Raw genomic sequence first — 27658 nt, forward strand, 5'->3', positions numbered from 1 at the left:
GGTTTTACCTGCCTGCAGTTAAATTTTGTTCAGTTACTGCAACCTTTTAAAAAGCCTTTTTATGTTGTTGTTTTTGTTCAGAACACCTTGAAAAGGATTTGATGGCAGCTAAATAAACTGATGCTTCTTGGCACAGGCTTGTGCCTGACCTTGCAGAGGAACAGTTCAAGAGGCTGCAGTAAGAGTGAAGAAGGGGGAGCGTTGCCATTCTGCTCTAGGACGTGTGTAGTTGTCTACCAGGCTGCAGGCCATATTGATGCAGAGGGGAGCTGCAAGATGGGAAGTGCTGTTTGCCTTCCTATAGCTGCTTGAGTCAGGATCAGCTAAATAAGTAGGTGGAAGAGCTTCAGAGGTACAGCATCTTCAGGATTGCAGCTGGGCTGTTATAGCCTGGCACATCACTAAAACATTGCTGCTGACTAGAACTGGCTCACGGCTGACATGCTTGAGACATGAACAGCACGAGTCAGGGCTGCCTGCCCCAGTTGACGTAGGCAGGCCTGAGGCTGCACTTACAAGCAAACCCCGACTTCTTTGGAGTCTGTGTCTGTGCAGTTGCTAGCCTGGACTCTGGAAGGCACAAAAGGGAAGTGTTTGCTATTTGCCAAGCTGAATGCAGGCAAAATTTGTAGTTGATCAAGCTGTGGAGATACCGGGGGTTGGAAGACTTTCACCCAAGCTGAGGAATTCAGGCCCTCCACAGACAGTGTTAGGTTAGTGTTGCAGTACTTTCCCTGAATGTTTGTGTGAAAGTGTTTCCTGGGTTTATACCTCAGAGCAGGAGCTGCGAAAGAATTTAGGGTTGCAACTTACAGCGAGCCAAATTTCCATTTCCTCTGTTATATGTTATATAACATATGAATAGCTCCAGATTTAATCCAGCAGTTTCCTTATTTGTCAGAATGTTCTGAAATGCCATAACTTATTATGAGGGAAGCATGTTAAGGTGGGAAGATCAATTTGTTGATTGGTCTGTTCCATTGCTCAAATAACGTGTATGCTTTGCAGTAGGAGGGAAGAGAACAGGAGAGTTATAGGGATTATTTTGAGGCATCAGAGTTAGCTGTGTAAAGAGTATCGTAAAAAGTGAAGTTATATACTGAGTTATGGGCTGGTTCAGATGCTAGATTGAGATTTGGTAACTCCTGAAGGAAAAATTCTGGAGTCAGACCCATGGGTCACACAAGACTGCAGCTAATGGGACCAGTCATGTAACAGGAGGAAAAGATGAAGTCTCTGGAATAGAAGGCTGCTGTGTATGTCTGGTTCTTCAGGCTATGCTAAAAACAGCTAGACCTTCAAGTTTACTTCATTGTTTATTGGTATATTTGCAGAAGCTTGATCCAGTTGCTGATTATTTTTCTTCTATTTCACTGTTCCAGTTTTCAGTTATAATTGGGTGTAAAACAGAGTTTTCAAAAAGGGGAAAAGCTGGCAAATTGTTGCAACTGGATACTTCTCTTATGTATGAGAAATGAAAATATCTGATTGCTGTTTCAAGCCTGACCTCAGTCAGGGCTGTACAAACTAATCAGCCTTATAGAATGTGAAACAACCCTGAAGGTCAATGTAGTGGAATTTTTTGTATGATTTATGGTAAGCTTTGTGTAAGCTGTCTTGTTTAACGTGTCAAATATGCTGTGTTACTTAACACTGTAAAGTGTAGCTATTAATGTGATTTAGTGGGTTTGTTAACTTAAAAACTGTGTGGTGCTTTTTTCAGTTGTTTGACTTCATGGATTTTATTCTCATAATATTACAGCAATAAAGAAAACAGTGTTTTGTGTTTGGTAGGTAACAGCGTAACGTATTTCTGTGGTATATTTTTAAAGAAAAGAATTAAGTTAATCTTGAATGCAAATCATTATTGTTTGATTTCTCTCACTGTGTGAAATTGGGACCTTGTGTTTTTTTTTTCCTGAACAGGAGAAAACTAAGATGCTTGAGGCGCATCAAGGATAGAGGCAGCTTTGCTAACAGAAGCTGATGTGTGGAGTTGGTAGTTCTAAGATTATAAATCCTAAACTTAGAAACTTGTGCATTGCTGAAAGCTATTATTCATGTGTTGTTGGCTGCCAAAATATGCTTGTTGAGAGGCTAGCTGTAAAATTCAAAGTACCAGCAAACTCAGTGGACTTTCAGTTTGTTTTGTAACATCTACCCACAGGTTAAATTTTAGGTAAGTCTGAAGAGTATCTTCCAGATTGGAGAAAAGTAAAGGCCTGCAGGCTGGACTTGCAGATGTGGGATCAGGAAAGCCAAGGCACAGGCAGTACTGAACTTGGTGAGGGATGTTAAAAACAATAAGAAGACATTCTACAGGTACATTGGCCAGAAGAGACAGGCTAAAGTGAGCGTACCTCCTTTGGTAAATGTAGAAGGAGAGCTGGCTTCAACAGATGTGGAGAGGGCTGAATGAGTTCTTTGCCTCAGTCTTCATCGGCAGCCAGGATTCTAATATTTCTCACATCCCTGAACCCTGCATCCCTAAACCTCTAGGTGGGAACAGGGGGAGTAAATCCCCCTCCACTGTAAGGGCAGAGCAAGTCCGAGACCGCATGTGACTGAATGCATACAAGTCTATGTGCCCGGATGACATGCATCCCAGTGTTCTGAAGGAGCTGGCTGAGGTGGTTGCTGAGCCACTCTCCATCATATTTGAAAAGTCATGGCTGTCAAGTGAGGTCCCAGGTTACTGGAAAAAGGGTCACATCATTCCCATTTATAAAAATAGGGAGCAAGGAGGACCCAGGGAACTACAGGTCGGTGAGTCTCTGTGCCTGGGAAGATCATGGAACAGATCTTCCTGGATGACATGCTAGATCACATGAGGAATGAGCATGTGATCTGAGACAGCCAGCACGGCTTCACCTGGGGAAGGTCATGCCTAACCAATCTGGTGGTCTTCTATGATGGAGTGATGGCATTGGACAAAGGGAAGGTGACCAGTGTCATTTACCTGGACTTGTGCAAGGCTTTTGACATGGTTCCCCCACCACATCCTTATCTCCAAATTGGAGAGGTGTGGACCACCTGGTGGATAAGGAATTGGTTGAAAGGCCACAGGCAAAGGGTGGTGATCAATGATTCTTTGTCCAGGTGGAGGCCAGTAACAAGTGGTGTCCCGCAGGGGTCTGTCTTGGGACTGGTGGTCTTTAACATCTTTATCAGTGACATCAATGATGGGATTGAGTGCACCCTCAGCAAGTTTGCTGATGACACCAAGCTGAGTGGTGCAGATGACACAATGGAAGGAAGGGAAGCCATTCAGAGGGACCTTAACAGACCCGAAAGGTGGGCCCTAATGAATCTAATGAGGTTCAACACAGCAAAGTGCAAGGTTTTGCACTTGAGTCAAAGGAATCCCAGGCATGTATACAGACTGGGAGGAAAAATCCCTGAGAGTAGCCCTGTAGAGAAGGACCTGGGGGTCCTGGTGGATGGAAAACTTAACATGAGCCAGCAGTGTGCTCTTGCAGCTCAGAAAGCAAATGGTATCCTGGACTCCCATCAGAAGAGGGGTGACCAGCAGGAAGAGGGAGATGATTGTCCCTCTCTACTCTGCCCTTGTGAGGCCCCATCTGGAGTACTACGTCCAGGTCTCGGGCCCCCAGTACAAGAAAGACAAGGAGCTGTTAGAGAGGGTCCAGAGGAGGGCTGCAAAGATGATCAGAGGGCTGGAGCACCTCCCCTGCAAAGGCAAGCTGAGGGAGCTGGGCTTGTTCAGCCTAGAGAAGAGAAGGCTGTGAGGTGACCTCATTGCAGCCTTCCAATACATAAAGGGAGGCTACAAACAAGAGGAGAGTCAACTCTTTGAAAGGGTAGAGAATAGCAGGACAAGGGGAAATGGTATTAAGTCGAAGGAGGGAAGATTTAGGTTAGATATCAGGGGGAAGTTCTTCACGGAGAGAGTGGTGAGGTGCTGGAACAGGCTGCCCAGAGAGGTTGTGGATGCCCTGTCCCTGGAGGTGTTCAAGGCCAGATTGGATGGGGCCCTGGGCAGCCTGGTCTAGTATTAGATGTAGAGGTTGACGGCGCTGCCTGTGGCACGGGGTTTGGAGCTTGCTGATCCTTGGGGTCCCTTACAGCTCAAGCCATTCTATGAAAGGAAACCTGCCTAGAAGTTACATAAAGAAGGTGCTCTTTACAAATCACCTAACACTGCTTCGTGATCAGATGCCTTAGTTTGAGGGGGAACTGTACTGAATGCATAGATTTCATTCTGGGTAAAATTAATGTTTTCAAATACAGTGAAAAGCCACTTAACCAAGGTGAGTATGGTATTATAGCAGAGAGTGCTTGGCAACTGGGTTGTATGAATGATGTAGAAAGGAGATTTCAGCCTTTGTTGTTGATGTCATTGAACAGAAGTGACAGTTGCACGTACAATTTAATCCCCCAGGCCTTACCAACTAGGCTTTCTATATACAGCCAATAGAATAGGGCTTGCCTCCTTGATGACCCAGTTAAGGTTCTACTCTGTCACCATCTTGAGGAGCCTGTTTCTCTACAAAGGGGCTGAAGACAGTCTTGGTTGAGTACCTCCCTTTTTTTTTATACAGAACAGTTATTTTTATGCAACTGAAATCAATGCATGAGCTCTTCACGTAATAATGGCTTTAACATTACCAGAAAATGAATGCTTCAAGCTGTTCCACTTGGTACCAGTGGTAACTGTGCTGGATACCAGAAGCTGTCAGGAGGAGACAGAGGTTGGATGGTTACACTGCTAAGCCACATGAACACACTTGCACAATGTGACCCATTCTCCACCTATATCGTCACTGAACCAGTGGATGTGAATTCAGCTGGATTCTCATTTGCTGCTAGGAAGCATCTGATGAGGTCTGTGCAAGTAATTCACCTGTATTGTTGAGATTTTTAGGAAGTGCTAAAGTGTGGTAAAGGTTGGTGTGAAGGATTATAGCATTGCGCTAAGTTACTGCAGATTTTGGTCTAGGAAAGCAGAAGTAACACTGAGGTTTTTATATCTGTCTCTTTCCACTTGCCTAATCCATTTTGCCACAGGTGTTGTTACCAGGATTCAAAACTCAGATTGTGCTTCTGCAGTCTATTTTGTGCATGATCACTAGCAGTCAGGAACACTCATCGTGGCTTTCCAGCTAGAAATAGAGCAGGGGGTAGGGAAGAGGAAACACATGGCCTGTAGCTGTGCTGGGAAAATCCCATTTCCTAAATACAGCTGTGCCACCAGAAAGTGTGTATCTGGCCCTCTAGTAGTTGATGCAGAGACTCGGGGCGGGGGGGAAGAGTATTGCCTGTATTGTGTGTCCCCTAGGAAGCTGTGAGAGTCTCTGAGATGGTTGGGCAATGCCTGCAAGCTGTGTCTGGAAGATGTCTCTGATTCCTTCCCATGAGTGTGCCTGAACTTGTGTAGGAGGCTAACCGGAAAGTGAGGAGTAACATTGCCTTGCAAGCTGGACTTGCCAGATTGGTTCTTTGGTCAGCAGCACTGTGGTGAGACAGAAATCTTGCAGTTGTGCACAGACTATCAGTATTATTTGTAATGCTTTCCATCGCAAAACCATGCTGGTGGGGTTGCTGCAGTTTGGTATGAACAGCATAGATCTTCTGCTCTGGGGTATTCATCTTGGAGCCAACTTGCAGACTACAATGGTAGTATGTAAAAGCTCTCAACCTTTAACCTCAGTGATGGTGTGAGACCCATTCTGTATGCTGGGTGTTATTCTGAATGTCAGGTCACTTGCTTGAAGGCAGACACAGAGGCTTTCTGTAGCCTAAGGTCTACACTGGATGGTCATTTTTTCAAACCAAATCAAATAACTGAGCAATTAAATCACTGACAAAACAACAGAATGGTATAATTAGTCTTCCTGTTATTACATGGAGCTTAAAACTTTGAGTTCTGTGCTTAAAATTCAGAAGCCTTAGCTTCTACAGAGAGAAGTTAACTCAGAGCTGATAGCCAAAAGTCTTTGCCTTAACCTACCAAAAATAGATTATTAATCGTTTTTTCCGTGTTGTCTTTGTAAGTGTTCATTGCTGGTGAACTGGGTAATTTCCTCAGTATCTAGATTCTTCCATAGATTCCTAAATGAACGTTACCAGATGTAGTAATAGGAGGGTGTTCAGTGGAAGTGGGGCAATGGTCAAGGTCCTCACAACTTTGCTCATTGCAAACAGTAGCAGAAGGATAGATGCACAACCACTTTATTGCATATATGGTTGAAATAACCAACTGTTGTTGAGCTTTTTGACTTTCAGCTTCTACAGGCAATTCAGACTCCTTTTGGCTTCTTTGAGCCTCTGTTGAAAAGGAAGGGCCACAGTGTTCTTGGACTGTTTGACTGTGTTGCAACAAACTTGGTAGCTGATGCCCAGGCATTCTTTATTGATGTACAGATCAAATGACATCTGGGAGTGGCTTTCTAGGTGACGTCCCACGTACAGTGATGTCAGCAAAAGATTTAAAAAATTCAGGTGTGGCACAATCTGCCAATTAAACTGATTAGTGCTTTGGCGAAGTCTTGAGAATGGAGCTTTGACTCTACAGCTTTGCTTACTGAAGTATTTTACATAGTAGTAGTCTTGCCTAGTACTAGGCTTTTACTTTGTGCCTTTGCTGAAGTGAGCTGTAAATTGAGGTAGGACCATACCAAAGGGCATATGCTAGCTCTCTTGCTATCTGAGAAATCTGCTTCTGCCTCACAAATGATCCTGTCTGCTTGGAAGCTGTGACGCTGGAAGAAGTCCTGTGACTGGTAGGATTGAGATGGAGTGCTTTGCTGCGTTGTTGGCAGAAGTCAAAGCTTGTCGGGAGTCAATGGAAGCTGGTCAGAAGGAACTGAAGCATGACATGGAAATATCTCAAAAAGAAATCAGAACAGTGCTAGCACTGCAGAGGAGCCAGCAGCAGGTGAAAGAGGAGCTGAAAGCAGAGATGAAATCTAGTCACTTGGATATAAGAAACGTACTCCAGGAAATCCAACGAGTAAGGGAAGAGATGGAAGCGCGGTTAAATACACAGGCCGATCTGGTCTTACTGATCAAAGAAGTGAGCACCAACTTAATATGTGTAGACAAGGCTTTCCAAAAGATGGAAGAGAGGCAGGAAGATCTTACCAGCTTGCATCTTCCTGCAAAAGAAAATGTTGAACAGGGGGTTTTCTTTGAAAAATGCTTATTTAAGACACACCTGAGTTTTCAAAAGCCTATGGAAGCTGACAGTTTGGAAGAGGAACCTGAAAAGAAGGTGCTTAGTGGTAAGACAATGGTGACTGCAAAAGTGTGAGGAGAGGAGTGAGGTTGTTCTTATTTGTGCTTGTCAAGTAGTTTGTTTTCAGTATTTGGAATGTTTTTGACAAATTGCATCTCTGCCTAAATAAAATAATTTCTAGAAAATGTGGACATTACTACATAGACCTTTCTGGTATATGATAAGCAAAGGGAGGCTTTGATTTGGCTCTGCAAACAAAAAAAGTGAGTGATAGACATTTCACCTGGTAATACAGCAGTGCACAAGATAGAGAGGCTTGGGAAACCAGCAGTACCTGGCAAGTCCTGAGGTAGCTGGCCATTCAAGTACTGCTTCAAGTACTGTGCAGTCGTAGAGCACTTAAATGGAATGCAAACTAATGTATGAACAGTTCTATGTTTCTTGTTTATGATCTCCTCTAAACCAGAGAATCTGTGCATGGAAAATAGTTCTCCTTACAAAAAAAAAAAAAAAAGGGATGGGTCTAATGTTCTCATCAAAGAACGAGAGTCTGCAGCTGCTGTCCATGCAGTGACCTCACAGGGAGTGGGAAGATTTCTGGACCTTCACAAGGTCATGGGATATTGTTTTTGCCAGCAAGAGATTGAATCTCCTGTGAATGATTCAGTAATCAGGAGGCTCAATTTTTTGCAAAATTACTGCTGCTATTTTGATGGGGATAAAGAAGGATAAGACCCTACATCGTTGGCTCTGTAGGGATACTGTGCTGCATGCAAAACTTGAGAATCTGTGACTTCCAATATTCAGAAATTGAGCATCTCAAGTAGATATGATACAGTGTTTTCTTGACTACTGGCTGAGTGTCCAGAACCTAACCAGAGGGGGGAAAGCATTTTGCATTACAAGTCTGTCTTGTCTAAAGGTGGCAATCACAAAAGGCAAAGCGAGGAGGACTTGAGCTGGCAACCGATACCATCTTTAAATTAAAGCCTGTCATTGATATATCAGTGATTAGACTCTTGATGCTTTGTTTTAATGAAAGTATGGCTTTTGTTTTGACATCATAGCATGCCTTCTTTACAAATCTGGAAACAATCTGTCATTGCCCAGAGGTACATGGGCCATAAATAAGCATTGGAGTGCTGCTGGTGTTAATCTGTAGAGGCAGTTCATGCTACGGAGGTTTCATGCTAGCTGAGAAATACTTTTCAACATTTGAAGTGGTTCTGTGTAGCACATGTCTGATAAAATTGCCAACAGTAATGTCAGGGAATTTTTGTGAATGTTTTTTGTTCAGCTTTTTTTAGTATAGTATCTAGAGTTGGCTTGAGTGGATGTTGGAATAAACTTTTCTGAATAGGCTTGGTGTTCTGGGCTCTGCAGTAAAACCAGTGATGTGAGACTGGCAAACTGGTGAAGGCTGGCTGAGCTGTGGAAACAGCAGATGTCTGATTCCTGTGTTGCTTGTGGTTAGCTGTTGTATCAGTGTATTTAAATAAAAACAACTTCATTAGGTAACTGAATCTGATGTAACTACTTTCCTGAGTACAACTTGTCTGCAGTCCTTAGTGGAAGTTTAAAGCAGCTTTGTCAGGGTCATAACAAATAGATGATAGTCATTTCATATAGTTAATTAAGTAATGACATGAGTATCTGTATTAGTGAATTTAGCAAGCACCTTTAAATCAGGAATGGTGCTCAAATTGTCATTGTTGTATGGGGAGCATTCAGAGAGGGAGGTGGATTAAATGAGAGAGTAGGAGTGCATGAGCTACTTGGGCAGGGATGGGCTGAATGTACATGTTTATTCTCTAGTCTCTACCTTCTTGGGTTTTTTTTGTTGTTTGTTTTTCCCCTTCCCTTGATTATTGTCTTGTGACTTCTTTTTTTTTCTTTTTACAACCTTCAGAAGCTGACCAGTATTTGCTACTAAGACAGTATTTGATGTGAAATTGCTGGGAATCTAACAAGGTGGCTCTCAAATTTGAACCCTCTTTTCATGTAAAGAAGTCTATTTCAAAAGATGTTGTGCCTGCACTGTGAGAAAATAACTAGTCATGTTTGTTAAAATGATGGTAAAAATAAGCTACCTAGGGCTGGCAAATAAGCTTGATCTGCTTACCCTACTGATGAGAATTTGGTTTTTGATTTGGGTTATGCTGACACCTTTAACAGCTCTACTATTAATCTGCAATGTGTTTCTAATTGAAAATTTACTCTGCAACAGTCAGCATCTCCTAAGCAGGAAAATTTCCAAGAACGCAAGATATCTGAGCATTATAAAACAATGTGCTCACATTTCTCTAACTAAAAGGGAAGGCAGAAAATCTTGCCTAGAGTGGATTTATTTGAAAATGTGTAGGCCCTTCACACCATGCTCAGCAAGGGAGATGCAGATGCCATGAATATTTTGAACAGGAAACTTTATTTCACATGTTTTAAAAATGAGTGAAGTCTATGAAAGTCTGATATACTAATGCAGTAGCTGATGTGTTGGTTAGATTAACAGTAAAGCTTTGATTCTCAATTAATGTTATCTTCAGTTATATGACTGAGCCTTTCACTGCTGGGAGTATTCAAGTATCGCTTTACAACCTTCATTCCAGATGTTTGGGTTTCAGAAGGATTCATTAGCAACTACTTCTAGCTCATTAATTTGTCTCTCTCTCTCTTTTCTCTCCACACATTCCTGTTCTTCTTTCCTCTAAATCTCGCCTCTCAGGTTTGGTTACTTTATCTGGAAGAAATCTTGTTAAGTTGAAACTGTATAAAGTAATCTGCTTAGATGTCTTCATTAAAATGCCAAGGGGTATTTGTGTGTTGCATGAACCTTTTATTGCAGAAGTGTTTGCTTGTTCCATGCATGATCAAAAGGAGAAGTGCTATGCTAACTTTTCAGTCCAAAGGCAGCAGAGAAACCTGTAACATCTGTGGTGTTTACAAATTGAGCCCTGGATTATGTAATGTGGTTTCTTTCCTCTGACACTACATGATTGTGTACTGTGAAGTGATTGAGGTTGCACTATAGCAAAGAGTATTAAATGAACTATGTAATTCTTGGACTATAAGGAGTGGTAGGGCATGCTTGAAATAAATTAAATTTCAGAGCATTTTAAAGTATCATCTTTGTGAATGAAATTGCTGACACTAAGAAGATGCTGGAAGATCCCTGGTTAACAGAGCTCAAACCTGAGCTATACAGTGGAGTTTTTGCAGTGAACATTTTGAAAGGAAGGAAAAGATTAAGTGAAAGGGAAGAAGTGCTTTAGTATTCAATGCTACATATTAGAGTGTAGAAAACAGGAAGTTCATGTTGCAAACAAAAGTGAGAGACTATTAATAAAGCAGTAAGTCACTGGATAGGTAGGATGACAGAAATCTTGTGTTGTATGAAAGTATTTATTCAAAGCACTGTGTGAATAGTATGCTGAAAGGTAAGTCACAGAATATGTGAAGGTAAGAGTGTGGAGCAAAATGTTGCGTGTGAGGTTATGGTGCTAGAACCTAACCTGACAGATGGTATTGTCTGCTCTGCAGTGCTACTGAAATAACAGTTTCTGCTAGCTAGTGTTTCAGGCAGTGTTTTCTTTCATACCTGTCTTTAAGCTTTGGTGAGACATGAAGTGTATATTAATTAATTGCTGTTGTTTTTGTTGTTTCAGTTGACAAGGGCAAGCAGCGGAGTCCTAAAAGTTCATGCATACAGACACAGACCTCCACAGATGTGCATTCAACTGGCACAAAAACAGCTGAGTTGGCACAGTACAAAACAAAATGTGAGAACCAAAGTGGAATCATCCTGCAGCTCAAGAAATTCTTGTCAAGCAGTAACCAGAAGTTTGAAGCATTAACAGTTGTGATCCAGTACCTCCAGTCTGAGGTAAAAACTTAGAACTAATCTGTTCTAGTTTTAGTTTGTTGAACTGTTCTTAACAGTGACTTCTGTATATATTAGTATACAGATAATGTCTGTTTCCACTCCAGTTGCTGTGTTCTTGTATCTTCCTCCTAGAATTCTTTTTTTTAATGTATTACAGTGCAACCGCAGTTAACTATAGGCATATTAACTATAGGCTTCCAGTTAGTGGTGCTATTATAACAGAATGCCATGGTGTTAGTGTGGTTTTTAATAAACTTAAATGAGTATTCGTATTCTAGAAATAATTTGTTAAGTTCCATATTTAATGTAATGAAAGCTATTTTTTCTCTAGTTCCTATCTGTCTTCCCTCAGAAAGCTTGCTCCTGGCACTGATTGGATAGCAGGGGGTAAAAAAGGCAGTTTTATTTCCTCTTTTCAGAAAAAGATGTGAGACTGCAAAGAAATTCTTAAAAGTTTCTAGTCCTTCATGGCTGAGCACCTCTCCAGGTGTATGCTTCTAGTTCTGCTCCTGTAGGAAAGACTAGCTGAAACAGAAAATCTTCATGACCTTGCTTTATCTGACATTGGATAGAAGGGTGGATAGAGTGGATATGTTTTTGAGCAATTAAGAATGAAGTGTGGGGTGGTAATGGTTGTATTTATTGAATCTATTTATTGATTGATAATAATCTATTGTTGTTGTCTTAAAATCATTTAATTTAAAAACAATACTCTAGAGTTGCATCTGGAATTTAGAGAGGAATTAATCTGATGTCTTTTAATGTTTACTTGTCCTATTTGATGTATGAATTGACTTCATAAGTTTGATAATATACAAGATAAATGCTGGTCTGCTTTGAAATGTTTTGAAAGTAGAGAAATCTAAAGCTAAGGAAATTACAATGGTTACGGATTTATGCTGTGATAGTTGACGTAGACTTTACTAGCAGTTTATTTTGCATTTGTAGCTGATGTTCCCAGATTGATGTCAGTTGTATTTTAGCTGATCCCGTGTGTAGTGATTCCACAGTGCAATATACAAAAACTACACTAAGTTGTTTTAGGATTCTGCCAGAAACATAACATTCTCTTCTAATGGAATAGTATCTGCTCACTCACCTATCAACTAAAAATACTGCTTTACTGTTAAGTTCGAGTCTGGTCAACTCAGTAAGAGCAGCTGCTCTCATCAAGTTTTGTGGTTGTTTTTTTTTGGTTAAACTCTGGATTGGAACACCTTTCTCTAATATAACTCAAGATTTTCAAAGCAATTTGATACAGGAATTTTGAATGCCTGTCATCCAATCTGAAATTGTGAAATTTTCCCTGCTAAACTTCTGCTTGGTCTTTTAATTAATTTATAATAAGCACTTTAATTTTTTGCTAACTTTTTAAAATTTAAAGTCCTGGCATAGGCTCTTCTCTCAAATATTTTGTGTTTGCAACATCTTAAATGTCAGGAACACTTGATCTATTTATCTTTTATCAGAATACTTAAGAAACCTTCATATGTACGTATTCTTTCAGGCTGTTTTACAATGCATTTACAGTTTAAGCATTATTTCCTTGCAAATAATGGGAATGATTATTCTAAAAAGTGTCTAAGATAGGAAAGAGAAGAGCTGGATGGGAGAAATAATTTAACTATTCTTTCTTTTTATTGTTATCTTGCGGGTGTAAAGAGAAGAAATTTCATTTCTTTCCAATGATATAAAATGAGTAATCGTGAGGAGTTGAGTCTAAGCACTTGAAATCTGGGCTAAAAATGTCATATTTATGTGCTTCTAGTTATTTCCCTACTTGATGTTGAGGTTCTCTCCCAGGATAAGATGGTCCCAGTCTTACTGTACTTACTGTAGGAGTGAGAAGGACTGTTCTGCTATGGTTGATGTAAACAATACTTTGAAATCTGCTAATGAGCTGGAGAAGCTTTCCATACAATTTCTGTTTTTTAGTGAAAAATGTGAAGGGTAGTGAGTTTTTTGTTTGTTTCCCATTCATTTCTGATGAAATGTGGATTTTCATCTAGCTAATCTAATCTCAAATGGCCATGCATTTCTTTTTTGGAAGTAGATCTCAGAGACCTTTTTGATGTAGTTCGCAAATGAGCTCAAGGAGTCAAGGGAGAAACTTTCAGTTAAGTTTAGCTCAAGCTGCAAGCCCCTGCCTTAACTACCACAGAACCAGCAGGAAGTACCTTCAGCTTTCGCAAAAGTAGCTTGCAGCTTTTCTAGTTGGAAAAAAAAAATAATAATTTTTAAAAATCTATGCTATGCTGAGCAACAAAGTTGTGCTTCTATTCCTCCTACTTGAGCAAGTATGAGGTAACGCAGTGAAGCCTGAGTTGATGAAATGCCTTTGTTGTCATCAGAAGGTCCTGCTCTTGGCTCATCTGGTGCTTGTCTGTCCCTGCAGAGGGCTGATTCAGCTTGCAGCTACCGAAAAACTACCCAGCCAAAGAGAGAGCATTTCTTTGCCAGATTAGTGACATGGACTATTCTTCCTGGTCGGAGCCAGTGCAAAGGGGCTGAGGACAGATTGTGAGGTCAGACGGAGAAAAGAGCTGGGCTGTGCTGCTACATTGCTTCAAGGCTGTATGTCTTAACCAGAGCTTCTTGACAAAACCTACCTCAGCCTCCTGTATTCCCTTTGGAAGGAATAATTGACAAAGCTGAAGTTACTAGGGGAGGTGATTCAGCTGCTGCTATTTCTCCTTTTTTCCTCCAAGAGTTCCTGATGCATTTCTGCACAAAAGTTTAAAGTTACTTCTTAAGAGTTCATTTGAAATGGGATAGCTGCTGACAAAATTAGAATGTGCTGGCAATTACTTATGTCAGAAATGCAGCCAGCCCTCTGGAGTGAAGCTGCAAGGCTGCTGTCTAAGGGTTAAATGAGACTGTGGGAGGTTGCTGTGCTGTTTCCAGCTGAGCAGGAATCTGTCACAAAACTCTGTGTGAGTTCAAACGTGTTTGCTACAAGCATTATCGTGGAGCTGTCAATATTAACAGCTGGCTCTGATAATAGCTTACCACTTGAGCTGTCAGGTTTTGTCCACATATCTGTGTGCCTTTACCAAGGCTGTTCTGAATTTAAGCATGTGTCTTCAAGATGATTCCACAATGATAATATTGTAAAACCCAATTTCTACTAAGCAGGAGATCCTTTTGCAATGACTTTTCACTAGATTGAAACCCTGATGGCAGACTAAATGCAATGAACAAGGTGTCTGGCAAGAATGTCAAACTGTACCAAGTTTTTCCATTGTTAGATAATTGTGTGTACAGTGTTAAAAGCCTGTGTCAAACTGCAATCTTATCACAAAAGCAAGCTAGTCTGTCTAGATGGCGAATAGCCCTTCTAAACGTCTGGTAATTCCTGCAACTCCATAACTCACTTCCTTTTTTTTTTAATGTTCAAACAGGAAAGGAAAAGTGACAGTACAGAGGAAATGGTGAATATACAATGGGCTTGCAAAGTGCAAAGGAAAGCAGTCTTCCATTAAACTTTAACTATATAATCTCTGAATTATGCAGCACTACATTTGAATGTTAATTTTGAATTTATTTCTTGACCTTTCAGTGGTAGTTGTGTACACTGAAACATTAAAAGTACAGTTTAAGACGTCTGGTGAAAGTGAGGCCGTGGCTCAGGTTGTGGAACCTGTCAGTGCTGTGGGCCTGCACTCAGTCTGCACATCTTGGTGCCCACCAGGCTGGGGAGAGCCAGCTCAGGAACCCCATCAGGAAGCTTTGGGGAGGGAGAGTACACAAGCAAACAAACAAATAAAAAAAAACCAGAACACCTGTTCTGGGTCTGGCTTTATAGGGCTGTCCATATCCAACTTTATGGGCTATATACCCCTGTGAAGTGGTTAAGTCTGGGAAGGATCGTCAGTGAAAAATTGCCAGTGCTCGTGTGAGGTAGGAATGGGGGCCTGAGAGGCCCTCAGCAGCGTGTGCTCAGGGTAAACCACCATGGCTTTGGGATTGTTGGGTTATGGGGTTTTTTTTTTTGCTGTTTTGTTTTGTTTTACTGTGGAGGCTTTTTGTGGTTTTTATTTGTTATTGTTTTTGTCAGCTCAGTACTGAGTTGGTCTTAAAATCTGGCTCTGTCTCTTCTAAAGCTGTTCAAGGAAGACTTTCCTCTCAAGTGAAGAGGAAATGCATAGCCTAAATTGCTTTGTTAATATTCAAAGTGTGAATTGACTTTTTATCCTCATATTTGAATGCGTACATCTTAATTGCCACTTTGAGAAGTATTCAAGTTTAAAAAAAAAAAGTTTTATTAATGTGCAGTTATGATTTTCTAGTTTAAGTAAGTCTTTTCAAGTGCTTTAAGAGCTTCCAAAAGATTCAGTAATAGAAGTAAGCTTCAAAATTGTGCCTGTGATATGAACAGAAACCAAGCTTTACTGCTGTTCTTCTCTTGGCATGCTTATGAGAAGACTGGAGTTTACAATTCAAATTTTACTTTGGAATGACTGTGGTGACTTCTTTAAGAAGTTTCCATCACAGGAGGAATATGATTTGTGGGTCTAAGGAGCATGGACAGTAATATGGCGATACCATTAATTGTGGATCTGATACAGGAAGCAGCATAAGTAATGAGCTAGAAATTATGTGGCTGAGGTGGTCTTTAGAGTTTCTAGGTGGAAATAAAAATCCACCATTAATATATGAGCTACTGTAACTGGCATTTCCTGACACACAGATGACTGTAAGACTCAAGGCACTAGTTTTCTTGGGAATTTCCTGGCACTTGAAGAGGTTTTCTGTGCTCAGAGAAACACGCATCAGTAATTTCTCCTGGTCTTTATGGAAGTTTAACAGAAAAATGTTAATTAAGTGAGAAATGCATCTTCTTCTTACAGAGCTGAAGTACAAATTACATCACTACACCTAAAACCCTTAGTGGTAAACAGAAAAATTTTGGAACAATCATATTTTTGGTATATGAATATGAAATACGTTGGCAAGGCTATTGTTAAGCACAGCTGCTTGTCTGTGAGTTTTTTAAATTATGATTTTGACCTTCCAGAACCTAACATCAAACTTGTCTGGTTTTCATTAGGATGTGCATTCAAAATGCACTTCTGCTCTTCAGATCTGGCTTTCCAAAGTATGGATGTCTCTTTATTCAAAAGAGAGAATGGGGATATTTAATTGAGGTAATTTGTGTTTCTTCAGATTTAAAAAATACAAAATATTTTCCCCTTTAGAGTAAACCTAGGCTCTGGAAGCTTTTATCTTCTTACAGGTAGCTGTTATCTTCATACATGTAGCACGTATTCTCTGTAGTACATGGCTGCTGATTGATAAAACCATTTTTAGCAACAGAATATTTTTGGCAATGTTAAAGTTTTGTGAGCTCTTAGCTGTCCAGCTTCTTGAAAGACGCTTCAGTCCGAGTGTGGCAGAGTATTCAGAATGGGTGATGGAGAGAACTGGGAGTCCTGTCCTCTTGCTACTCTTAACAGAAGGTGTGTTGAGAAAATAAGCCTTTGACTTGCAAGCAGGCTTGATGTCTCAGGCATCCAGCATTGCCTTCCATGAGGAAGCTAGTTCCCATCCCTACCTTGTTATTTCTCCTGATTTTTATTCATTTATTTATTTAAGAAGACACAAAGTTAATTATACAGTAGCAAGCTAGATGTATCTCTTACAAATTTGAAATAAAAGGAGGGGCTAGTGAAAGAAATGAAATAACATCTTTGTGCTTTCCTATACTGCATTTTCAGATGAAATTGTAAACATCCTTAAAGGATTTAAAACATACTGTAATGTTTTGCTCAGACATAGGTTCTCAAATCTTAACATTCTAAAAAAACATTATAAAGGTAATTATATTTTCATAGATGTTAGAACTTACTTATGACAATATAATTTGTCAAAGCTGCATGGTATCTATTTGAAACTTTGTCTTATGCTCGAATCAGATGAATTCAGACAAGCTTCAGAAAATGCTGAAAAATGAAATGAGCAATTACTCAAATAGGGTGAATTTACTTGCTTATGAGATCAGAATTTTCACAGGGAAGAGAATTCATTCTGTATGACACATTATGACTGATATCACAGTTCAGAAATCTTCTAGAGTAAGAAAATGGGCTATAAAGTTCAATAGCAGATATTACTATATCTAGACCTAACTTTGTAAAGGCATCACTTCTTTAAAATGGGAAGATGAAGTTCCCGTATGATGATAAGAACCTATCTAAAGTTCGTAAACGCATGAAGAGCCCACAACTGTAATATCCATGTTAAATATGAAGTGACTCATAGGAATCCTGTTTGGCTGGTTCTCTGCTTTAGCATTTCACATACTAAACATTAGGGAACAAACACCTAATTCTCCATAGAAGTACCTAGCAAATGAGAGAAGTCAAATATTGTAAGTTACAGTAAGTCGCTCTTAGCTGATCAAGGTAGCATAGTCTGAGGTCTGATTTCATTCTCTTTGAAGTAATAAGGATAGGTGAAAATTTATTGCTTGTTTTGTCTCATGAAAAGACAACATGCTTAACATCAAGAGTAATTTGAAAGTAGTCATTTCATGCTAGATTTACTGATTTGAGATTATTAACGGCATTTTCAGTAATTGCAGTAATAGTCTATTCCTCCATTCAAAAATACACTTGGGGCAGGGGGTAAAGGCAGTTTCTTGTGCCACTTCCTTGGCTAACTTATTTAGCTTGCCTCTGAGATTTATTTAGAAGATGGGGCTCTGCCAGCAAAGTGGGAGCAGGAACTGGTAGAAGTACTCTAATGTAAGGACCAAAATAATCAATTCAAATTTAATACCGCAAAGCAGAAATGAATGGCCTTTTGTTACCCCTTCATAACTACTTTTGAGCTATAGCTGATGACACATGAGTGACTGGAGTTTACACAAAGATGCAAGTCAATTCCTACGTTATGGCTGGTGATCTTCTCATGACTGCTGCGGCACAAGGATGGAGCAGGCTTCAGTTTCTAGTGCTTTGTCTGGTTCAGAGGAGTGCCTGCTTGGATGAGAGCGATTCACCCTATGTTGGGAATTGTTGGCAACTGAGCCTGCCCAAGTATTAAAAATAGTTAAATGATAATCCATTCCTCCATACAAACAAAGTCAGTCTTTTGTAAGGTCTAAGCGCTAATGTTATGGAATTGCTTGCAAATAACCATTATTTATTTATTTAAGATAGTCAGTGTTTCTCTGAATATGGTTTCAGGAGTAAGTGCTTGTAGTTTGACATCAAATGGCTTTCAAAACCAGTCCTTCTTTTCCTGGAATGAAATTAATTTAACCCTATGTATGACAGTAAAGCACACAAATGCTTCCGTTCTTTGCTACACTGGTGCATTTCTGTCGTATGCACTCTGAACAAGTTTTATTTACTCTTTTCTAATAGAATGTTTTATAAAACAGCAAGTGTTTTTTAGGTATCAACGGTTGTTCACCTCCCACGTATGTTCACTCTTGAAATTACTTGTTTCGGTGTATTTGTGATCAAGCTGGAAGGCTGATCTACAGCCATCCAGATCAGAGCTGCTTCCACCTTTTGGTTCTGCCTGTAGCAGGTATAATTGCTGCCTTGAAGTGTGACTCAAAGCTTCCTGTGTTTGTGCATGCCGTGGAGTGCTGTGTAATAGCATCATCTGAGCTTTGCTCCCTCTTCTGTTGGCAGGGACCATGTCGCATCACAGCCTTAAGAAGAGAATATCCCAGTATAGGCAGGGTTGTTTGTCATGAAAAGAGTCCACAGCACCACCTGATTTCTTGAACTATTTCAGAACTGAAAGTTTGGTGTGACTGTTTCATAGTAAAGATGCTGCTATTTTACAGCGTTCAGTGGGAACGGTGCATGATACTTGTCCCAAACCAGACAATATGTGAAAGTTTACAACACAAGGCTTCGCAAGATATGGAAATATTAATCTGAGAATTGAAAAATGTAGTGGTGGGATTTTGTTTAATGACAGTTGCTTGAAGTTTTCTAAGTTGGAAATGCTGCAGAAATCCTGGAAGAGTGATGCGTTGTGTGGGGTAGACTAGGGAAATGTGATGAGAAGTTTGACTTGCTTGTTGATCCCACATTGCTGCTTGATACTTAAAAAAATTAAAAAAAAAAAAAAGTACATAATTTTTTCAGTAGTAGTGATTATTTTTCTTTTTTTTTTAGTACAACTCCTACATTTCCATTCCAAAAAGGAGTGTGGTGGAAGATGTAGACTGTAATGTGTGGTTAATGGGTGGCATTAGCTTATTGGGCGCATGCGCTCAAAATGGAAATTCTGCCATAGTTTCTTGTTTGCATTTGATAGCTGCTGAAGGGCTTACTATTGTTAACTTGGGAGGAAAACCTTGCCAAAGGAAAACAGGACTCTTCAGCCCCCTTTTTAGGGGAGCATGGCCAACCAGGGGCTCTCTAAGCTGTGACTGGCAAGCAGAAGGTGGAACTCTACACCAGCTGGCCAGCAGTGGGATGGGCTGAGAAACCTGTAGCGATTGGCCTGGCACATCCTCACAAAGAAATACGCTAACAGTAAGAGTTGCCAGTTTGCCATAAAACTGCCTTCTCCCTGATCTGGGGTCTACAAAGTTGCTGCGGGGGGTGTTTGAGCTGCCAGTTGGAAGTGCTGGTACCTCGGCACTTGGAGATACCTTGTGTCACAGGTGAACATTTGATGTATGTGCATGGCCAGGAAGGTTGGCTGTTGGTGTGCTTGGTGTTAGGTACTTTTCTTGTTCACTTTGGAATGCGGACCTCTGCAGAGCATCCTGCTTTTAAAGGAAGCAGAGCAGTGGGAGCTGTTCTGCCCTTGATCTGTTCTCTCCATTGTTTGTCTAAAATGCTACTAGGCTGATCTGTTTGAACTTGGAACTGTAGTAAAAACAGCTGGTTGCTAGGAAAAACACTCCTAAGCCTGTAACTGCGCTGTGTAATTGCCAGTAACAAAAATCTGAATAAGAAATTTCGTAGTTTATCCTGTTCCTGACTTTGTCATCTTGAAACTGTCACATCCTCCTCCCACCTAGTACCTCCTCCTATTTCCTGCTTTCATGTTTTCACCTGATCACAGTGGCATAGCTCAAGTGTCCTTGCTATTGGGAACGTTTCTCCCTGGAGTTTCCTGACTAATTCTCAAGAGCTGTGAGGGATTTTTAATGTAATCTTTCACATAACAAGAAATGTCTAAGGCTCCAAATGCTGAGAACTGTTTTGCAGCATCTTCTGGGAGAAGTGCACGTTTATAGTGGTGCCTGTGGCAAAGCTTTTATCCCCCAACTCTATCCTCATTGCTTCCTACTGCTTCCATGTTTGTTTTTGCTAAAGCTACACTGAATTTCTTGTACAGCTGTAACAGATTCTTTTGAAATGAGAAAAATAGGTCCTCAGCCGTTCTATGTGATCTTGCAGTAAGCTCATATATTTTAGAAATTGTTACAAAGACCCTCCTGGAGTCTTTGATGACGAGTCAAGGACCATCCCACTAGAAAAGGCGTTTTATTATTGCCAGATTTATCTAGAGTAATGCCAGAACTGCTTGATCCAGCTTCTTGGATCTGCTCTTTCAATTTCTAATATTGATTTTCGACTAGAATCTTGTGAAATGTGAGCCAGAAGGTAGCTTGATATTCCAACATGAAGGACTCACATACCTGTCTTCAAATTAAAAACTGAAGGTGGTCGTCAATGGATCATTCAAGTGGTCTTTGGTATTTTACTGCACTTAAATTTCAGGTCTTAAAGTTTTGTGTTTTCCTGGGGAGACCCCTGTATCAGGAGCTTCATTTATTTCATAGCTTAGATGAAATAGTGCTAAATGAATTGCTTGCCAGTCTGGTTGTTGAACGTGGCTGCTTAACTGTATGACCACCTCAGACTGCCTTTTCATAGAATCATGGAATTGTTTGAATTGGAATGGACCTTTAAAGATCATCTACTCCCTGTTTTGTGGCAGCGGAGCTGGACACCTGTGGCTAGATCAGGTTGCTCAGAGCCTGGTCCAGCCTGACACTGAGTAGTATCTGCAGGGATTGGGGCATCCACCACCTCTCTGGGCAGCCTGTCCCCTAGGCTGGCAGCCCATGGCTGGGCCTTCTCTGAGAATGCACTTTCATATGTGGTCATGATAAAAGTCTGCATGGATCTCCTGGTTTGGAAAACCAAATGGGTGAGTGGGAGGCTGAGGGTATAGCGTTCAACAGCACCAGTAAAAAGCAGAAGGGTGCAAGAGCAGCAGAATGCAAGAAATATATATATATAAAATTATATATGTCAATTGAGCAGTGATACTTCATTTTATTTTGAGGTTTTGGCCTCTCATCAGTCCTCAGTATATTCTAATCTCTGTGCCCTTTCCTCGTCAGATGGTTTTAATTAAGATGGATACCAAATGTTCTGCGGACCGTGAGGAAGGAGTGCCTTTGGGAACATTTGTTTTTAATGCTAGCATCTCCCAGGAGGCTGCTGCGTGGTCCGGCCATTAGGCTGAGGGGAAGGAAAATCGGGTTGTCCTACTGACCCAGGCAGGCAGGGAGAACTTGGCTTCAAGGATGGTTGTTGTTTAGAATTAGGATAAAGAGTGAATATGCAAACAAAGCAGTGAGGCTGGAAGGGAGGTGAAAGGAGCATCCAACCTCCTAAGTGTGTGCTGATTTAGTAATGGACGAGGTTACTACAGAAGGAAGCTTTGGAATATGCTTTAGTGGTTCGTTTGCTGGAAAGCTCCCTGCTTGGCATTGTTGGAGTGAGGGTTGTGCTCGGCTCACTGCAGCATGCTGTTTCCAGCCTGGGTGCTGCGGTGGGGACGGCTGCAGGGAGCAGAGCCGTGCCCCGCCTTCCCCCGATGGGGTACACGGAGCGGGGCAGCACCGTGGGCTGCTGGTAGGGCTCCGTGCTCTCCCAGGGGACTTGGCGTGGGGGCGAGGAGAGGTTTCCAACCTTGGTCCGTTGTGGTGTAAAGGCTTCTCAGCGGCTGCTTAACGCCGCTCCGAGTGTGTCGGTGTCCAAACGAGCGCTAAGCCCGCGGTTCTCACCGGGACGCCCGACCGCGCGGGTCGAGCAGCGGGACGCTCCCGTGCGGGATGGACGGCCGCGCCGGGCCGGGCGCGTCCCGGCGGAAGGAGAAGCACAAAGCCGCGGCTCAGCCTGCGCTGCAGCTCCGCCGCCAGCCTGCCTCGGGGCGTGCGCCGGCCGCCCGGCCTCCCCCGCGCCGTCCCCGCACGCAGGGCGGCAGCGGCGCGTCCACGGGGCGCACGCGGGCTGCGGCGGCCGCGGGGAAGGGCAGCGCTCCCCTCCCCTCCCCTCCGCCGGGAAATCGCCCGGAGCCCGGGGCTCGGCTGTGCGGAGGGCAGGGCTGCGGCTGGCAGCGCTCGCGGCTGCGGCTGCCCCGAGATGGGCTGCGCCAGCAGCAGGCTCTGCCTCTACCCCCAGTGCGCCGCAGCCAGGGTAACGCTGCCGGGGGGCTCCTCGCGCCGGGCTGCTTTGGGGGGAGGCGGTGTGGGGGTGGGCTTTTCTCTTTCCTTTTTTTTTGCTCGCACCGGTGCAGCAGGGAGGGCAGCGGCTGCCTCTGCGTGCCACTGCGTGCCCCTCGCGCACCTTGGCGGGGGGGAGATGGAGCGCTTGGCAAAGTTTGGGGGTTGTGCTTGTGTTTTCCTTAAGGAAGCTTCAGATATTTATCTCAGTGCATGCCTCTTTCACCGTACTCTGGTGCCCTTGTCAGCAGTCACTTGGTTTGCGCTGTAAGGTTATGTTGCTCCACCCATCATAAAATATGTAATTAATGGCTGTGAAGCAGGATCTTAATTGCTGTGTTATCCTGGAAAAAACTGTTCACTGTTTTAAAGTATAACTTGCTTAACAGCAGGACATCTGTGTATTTGGTAACAGCGGGACTGTTATCCTAAATGATTCATAGCTTGGCTTCTTGCTCCTGCCTCTTGTTTTCCTGCAGAACACATGCAAGTTATTGGAAGGTGCCCTGTTCGGATCACTAATGTTTGGCTCTGTTTGTTTTTCCTTCTGCAGAGGGAGGAAGCACTGAAACAACATAAAGAGTTATCTCAAGAGCTAGTCAACCTGCGAGGAGAACTAGGTAAGAACTTATTTTTCCTAATCTTAATGAAAACAGAACTGCAGCGAAACCAGGTCTGTGGAAGGACAGATGCCATGGCATTGTAATGGCAGTCAGTGAGTTCCCTGGCTGAGTTCTGCTCAGGTGCTTCACTGCTGCATTGCTCTGCACCACTCTGCCTGTGCCTGCTCATGGAATATGCATCTGGTGGCCAAAGCGCTCTCTTCCTGAGCCTGAGAGGCTGTCCCACAGTGTGCCCTCTGCTTTGACACCCCACTTGTATGCTGTTTCTAGAGATATGAAGCACAAATCTGTAAATCTGTGAAATACGCTGCACGAAATCTTTGTTTTGCCCTAGTTGCTTGTAGGTGAATGAATGTGAAACTAACAGAAAGAAATGGCATCAGGCTAATGAGATTAAATTTTTAAACTCATCCTAGCAGACAGCTGTAATATGAAATGGAGCTATAATGTGCAAGGGCTGGTTTTGCAAACTTTGAAGCTTGATTTAACTGCATTTAATGGCAACTTCATAGAACTTGTTCAGTCTCAAAGCGGGGTAATCTAGTGGAGTGTAAAAAGTCATCAAATTGAAACTGATGGTGCTTGAAAGTGAAGCTAGCATTTTACAGACAGCACAACTCTGTTTTTGTGGAGCCCCTTTAGAAAGAAAAGATCCTGGGGAAGCAGAAGTGATGTGTGTGAAGTAGTTTTAGATAACGACTTATTACTGAAGAGTTGGAAACTTGTATTTTCACGTGCTTTGGAAGCTGAGTGCTGTCTCAGCCAAACTTGACTATGTGGGAAGGCCCTGTTGGATGCAGGTTTATATTTAATTATCAGATTTTTGTATTTGTGCTGATTAACAGGGTGGGTGACTGCCTCAGCACATCAGAGTTGAAAGCTTGGCGGGTAGTGGTGTGAGCAGAGAAAGCCTTGCAGTCCAAGCAGGTATATGAGAGTACCAAAGAAAGATACCAAACATGCTGCAGAGATGTGTTTTCATTCCTGGAAGTTCAGTGCTGAAAAGCTAAGGCTTTTCTAGAGCTTAGTGCATGGTGGCATCTGTCAAGCTGCAGCCTTTAACCTTTCTGGTGGCAAAGTGTCAAGGTTGCAGTTTTGCACTTGTTCCAGACCAGTCCCAGCAGGAGCTGCCTGTGAGAGAGCCTTGCGGCCCTCTGCCTTTCTGTCCTTGTGTCAGCACTGGGGAAAACTCTTGGTTGGGCTCACCTGCTTGGCTGCTGAGTGCCGGAGCAACCAAAGGGGAAGGGGCTGCTGGGGAAGGTGGAGGCTGCGTCCCTTGGCAGCAGCGTCAGCACTTTTGCTACTCTGAAGTGACACAACTAGAGTGAGAGTAGTACTGTGCAAACAGGCTCCTTGCATTGTTGGGTGAACTATGAAGTTGTGTTGTGAAGATGACACAGATTTATTTTCTGCATGTGTGTGTATGTATGTATGTAACTTTCTGGACAAATGTATATGTTTACCTTATCATGAACATTTCTTGCTCTGACAGCAATCCTTCTGAAGTCTCTATTCTGTCATTGTGTCTGCGGTGTTACCTTTCCTTTATCTACCTGAGTGCTACATCCAGGTCAGTTAACAGGAAGGGGAAATGCGGATTAGAGTGACAGGCCAAAATCTAACTAGCACTCAGCCCTTTTTTATTTTTAGGGTTTTGGTTGTTGTTTGTTTGTTTGTTTTCTGAAAGCTTAGTTCATTCCAGGGACCTGGAATGGGGCTCCTACTGCAAGAACACACCATCCAGCCAAAGGGTACCCAGACAGCTTTGGACAAATCAGCCTTGCAGTGCTGTGTGGCACCTGCCTGCAGAGCTGCTGGTGGGTAAAACTGTCCAGGGCCATCACTGTTCTCTTGCAATGGTAACACTTCTGTGCCAGCTCTGTGGAGCAGCTGTGGGCAGCCTCAGGTTTCCAAACTGCCTGTAATTTCAGAGAAGCATTTATCTTCATGCGGGGTCCCGTGTCTTAACTCCATCATGCACATAGCCTGTGTGTACTTCTTAGCATGAGACGTGAATGTATTAACCGTGGTACTGCAAAACTAGGCAGGTCTTCAGTTCCATCTGGCTTGAAGAAGGTTTCTTTAAAGTACATAACAAGTGAGGGCCAGCTGGCTTTTTTTATTATTGATCAGGTTTGCAAAAACATTCTTGCTGTGTTAGCTTTAGCTGACAGTAACCTGTTTAAATGCACACCTGCTAATCAGCTTTGTGTTCCCACTGTTAAATGTGTACAGCTGAACTTCAGGTTTCCGTAGGCTATTTGGGGTAAGCGTTGAGAATTTTGATTGATGGTGTCATTTAGGCAGAGGCTGACAGTGTGGATCTTTTTTGGTTGTGTGGGCACTGTACACGTCTCACAGTGTCCCAGGCTGACGTGTTTGTAAGGCATGTTGTTCACAGTTTGGGAACAGACCATCTAGGAAGAGGAACCAGGTGTGTCTAGCTCCATGTATGCTCCGTGCTGGATGTTGCCAAGTTTGAGAGGAGTACAGAATCTTCTGCTGCTCACACCTTGCAGTGTTGAGTCCTTGGTTTCTGCCTTTTTGAAATTTAATTGTGTATGTTCCCAGGCTCCTTTATTTACCTTGTGAAACCGAACTGGCTTGCTGTAAAATTCTGTAATTCCATAATAACCTTCCTATCCAAATACATTCTCGTTTGATGACAGTGTGCAAATGGAGTATTAGCAGGGTGGGCTGATTGAACCATGCACTGCTGCAGCCTTAAGATCTTGCTTGGACAGCTGTGGCATCGTTAGGCCATGTGTGGCAGACACTCCCCAGGTGGGGGCTGGACATGATGGTGGTTGGGGAAGAGCTTTTCAAAGGAGGTCAGATCCACTGACAGCCTCAGAGACTAAACAGGGAGGGATTTCAATGTAACTGCTTCAGACCTGGGAACCCGGAGCAGATCCGAATGCTGCTTGTCACTTAAGTTTCCCTCCTCATTAAGATACAAGCTGCTATATAAATCATTTCTAGTTGCCTGTTTAATTATGTAAGCAGAAACATCAAGAACTGCATATTTCCTCAGAGACATGAAACTACTCCTCGCAGTGAATTTGACTCTGGATTATTTCAGTCTGCAGCTCTGCTGGCTGCGGCCCAGGCCTGTGCTGCTGCAGGGCTGGCACAGCGTCTGCTGGCCCTTTGGACCTGCAGCCAGAGTCTTTTTAGTAGGCAGGAGGGACGTGCATGTATCTTGTGCAGCCATACCTGACTTTTCTGTATTGCAATTGATAAACAGCATTTTCTTCAGAAATACTTTCATGTAATTTTCCGTGCAATTTTTTATTAGTAATTGACCTTTAAAGTGTGCTTCAGAGGCTGGAATATAAAGGCTATTGTTTTTTTTTGTTCTGTTTTTTTTTACCGGCAGATGAAGTGAATATGGTTTAGTTTCCAGGTTTGGGTAATTCTTAAAAACATTTAACAGACGCTAGATGTTTCCATCAGTTGCTTGGGGGAAGGAGTGTTCCCTCCCATGCTTTTGCCTGCCTGCTGACACTGTGGTGCTATGTGTAGTACTAAAGGATGGAAACTTTCTTCCTGGCAGATACCTGCGTGCTTCATCTGAGCGTTCAGCCATACCCACCTACATGCGCCTTAAAGCGTTCTCTTGGTTTACCTGGCTCATTTCAGCGTGCCCAAAACTTGGCTTGACGCTGTGCCATGGGTAACACCCAGAGAAACTTGGTCATAAACTGAAAGCATGCTTGGGTAGAAGAATTTCCAGTACTGAGAATCTGCCAAAAACACAAATTAATTATTAGATGATTATAATAATAAAACTTTATATAGAGCAGGAAAGAAGCTTGTGTGTCTCCAGTTGCATTGCTGGTCAACAGAACATACACATAACTATTCCTATGTGATTAATTAGGTAAGAACGATAAAATGTTATGCACTGTGATATAGTACCATGCTAAATGCTTGGTGTTCTCTGGCGGTGACCCCCATTTCACATCCCCCACACCTATTAAAGTGCCACCAGTTCGCTGCTTCAGCGAGCTCTGCTTCAGAATGGCAGACAGCCCCATGGCTTCTTGTCTCATAAAGCATGGCTAGGACAGGGAGTGACTTGGATAGTTTTATGAAGATAACTTTTGCTTCAAAGTAATTCAATTTAAGTAAACTATTTTATCTTCTCTGAGCTGTGGTTACAGTGACTTCTGGGTGAGAGTAGAGTAAGTTAAGAAATGTTTTTATGTAAGTATTTGATCTGTATGGACTGTATTGGTTAATTATGATGAATTGTTAGATAACTGGAATAAAAACAAACTAAATTTTGTAAGGAGGAGATACTGTGCAATTGTAAGGGCTTACCCCTTGGCTGCTTTTGCTGGAAATGTGAGAGAGATTTCTTTGAGATTCTATGAAACAGGGCAACCTCTGTGGCCTTCGCCTGAGGCCGCTCTGTGGCTGTGGTTCCACCTGCAGGATGGTGCTGCTGGCGCCTGCTCTTCATGTCCCCTAGGCTGGGGTTCAGATTGCTGACACACCAAGCTGTGCAGTGA

General features: G+C 42.4%; 1 protein-coding gene across 13 annotated transcripts in view; it reads left to right on the forward strand.

The window, feature by feature from the left end:
• Positions 1 to 27658, forward strand: part of MTUS1 (microtubule associated scaffold protein 1) — a 117993-nt gene that overhangs the window by 77491 nt on the left and 12844 nt on the right. For 11 of the 13 annotated variants that reach the window (XM_021395214.1, XM_021395217.1, XM_021395213.1 and 8 more), the window contains 2 exons: positions 10861 to 11078; positions 23072 to 23138. In XM_021395214.1, the coding sequence (XP_021250889.1) occupies positions 10861 to 11078; positions 23072 to 23138 (285 nt within the window). Of the gene's footprint in view, positions 1 to 6984; positions 7245 to 10860; positions 11079 to 22360; positions 22493 to 23071; positions 23139 to 27658 lie in introns of those variants that run through there. The other 2 variants (XM_021395222.1, XM_021395226.1) reach the window with 2 other exon arrangements.

This window comes from Numida meleagris, chromosome 4 (genome assembly GCF_002078875.1).
Source record: "Numida meleagris isolate 19003 breed g44 Domestic line chromosome 4, NumMel1.0, whole genome shotgun sequence".
Taxonomy (NCBI): domain Eukaryota; kingdom Metazoa; phylum Chordata; class Aves; order Galliformes; family Numididae; genus Numida; species Numida meleagris.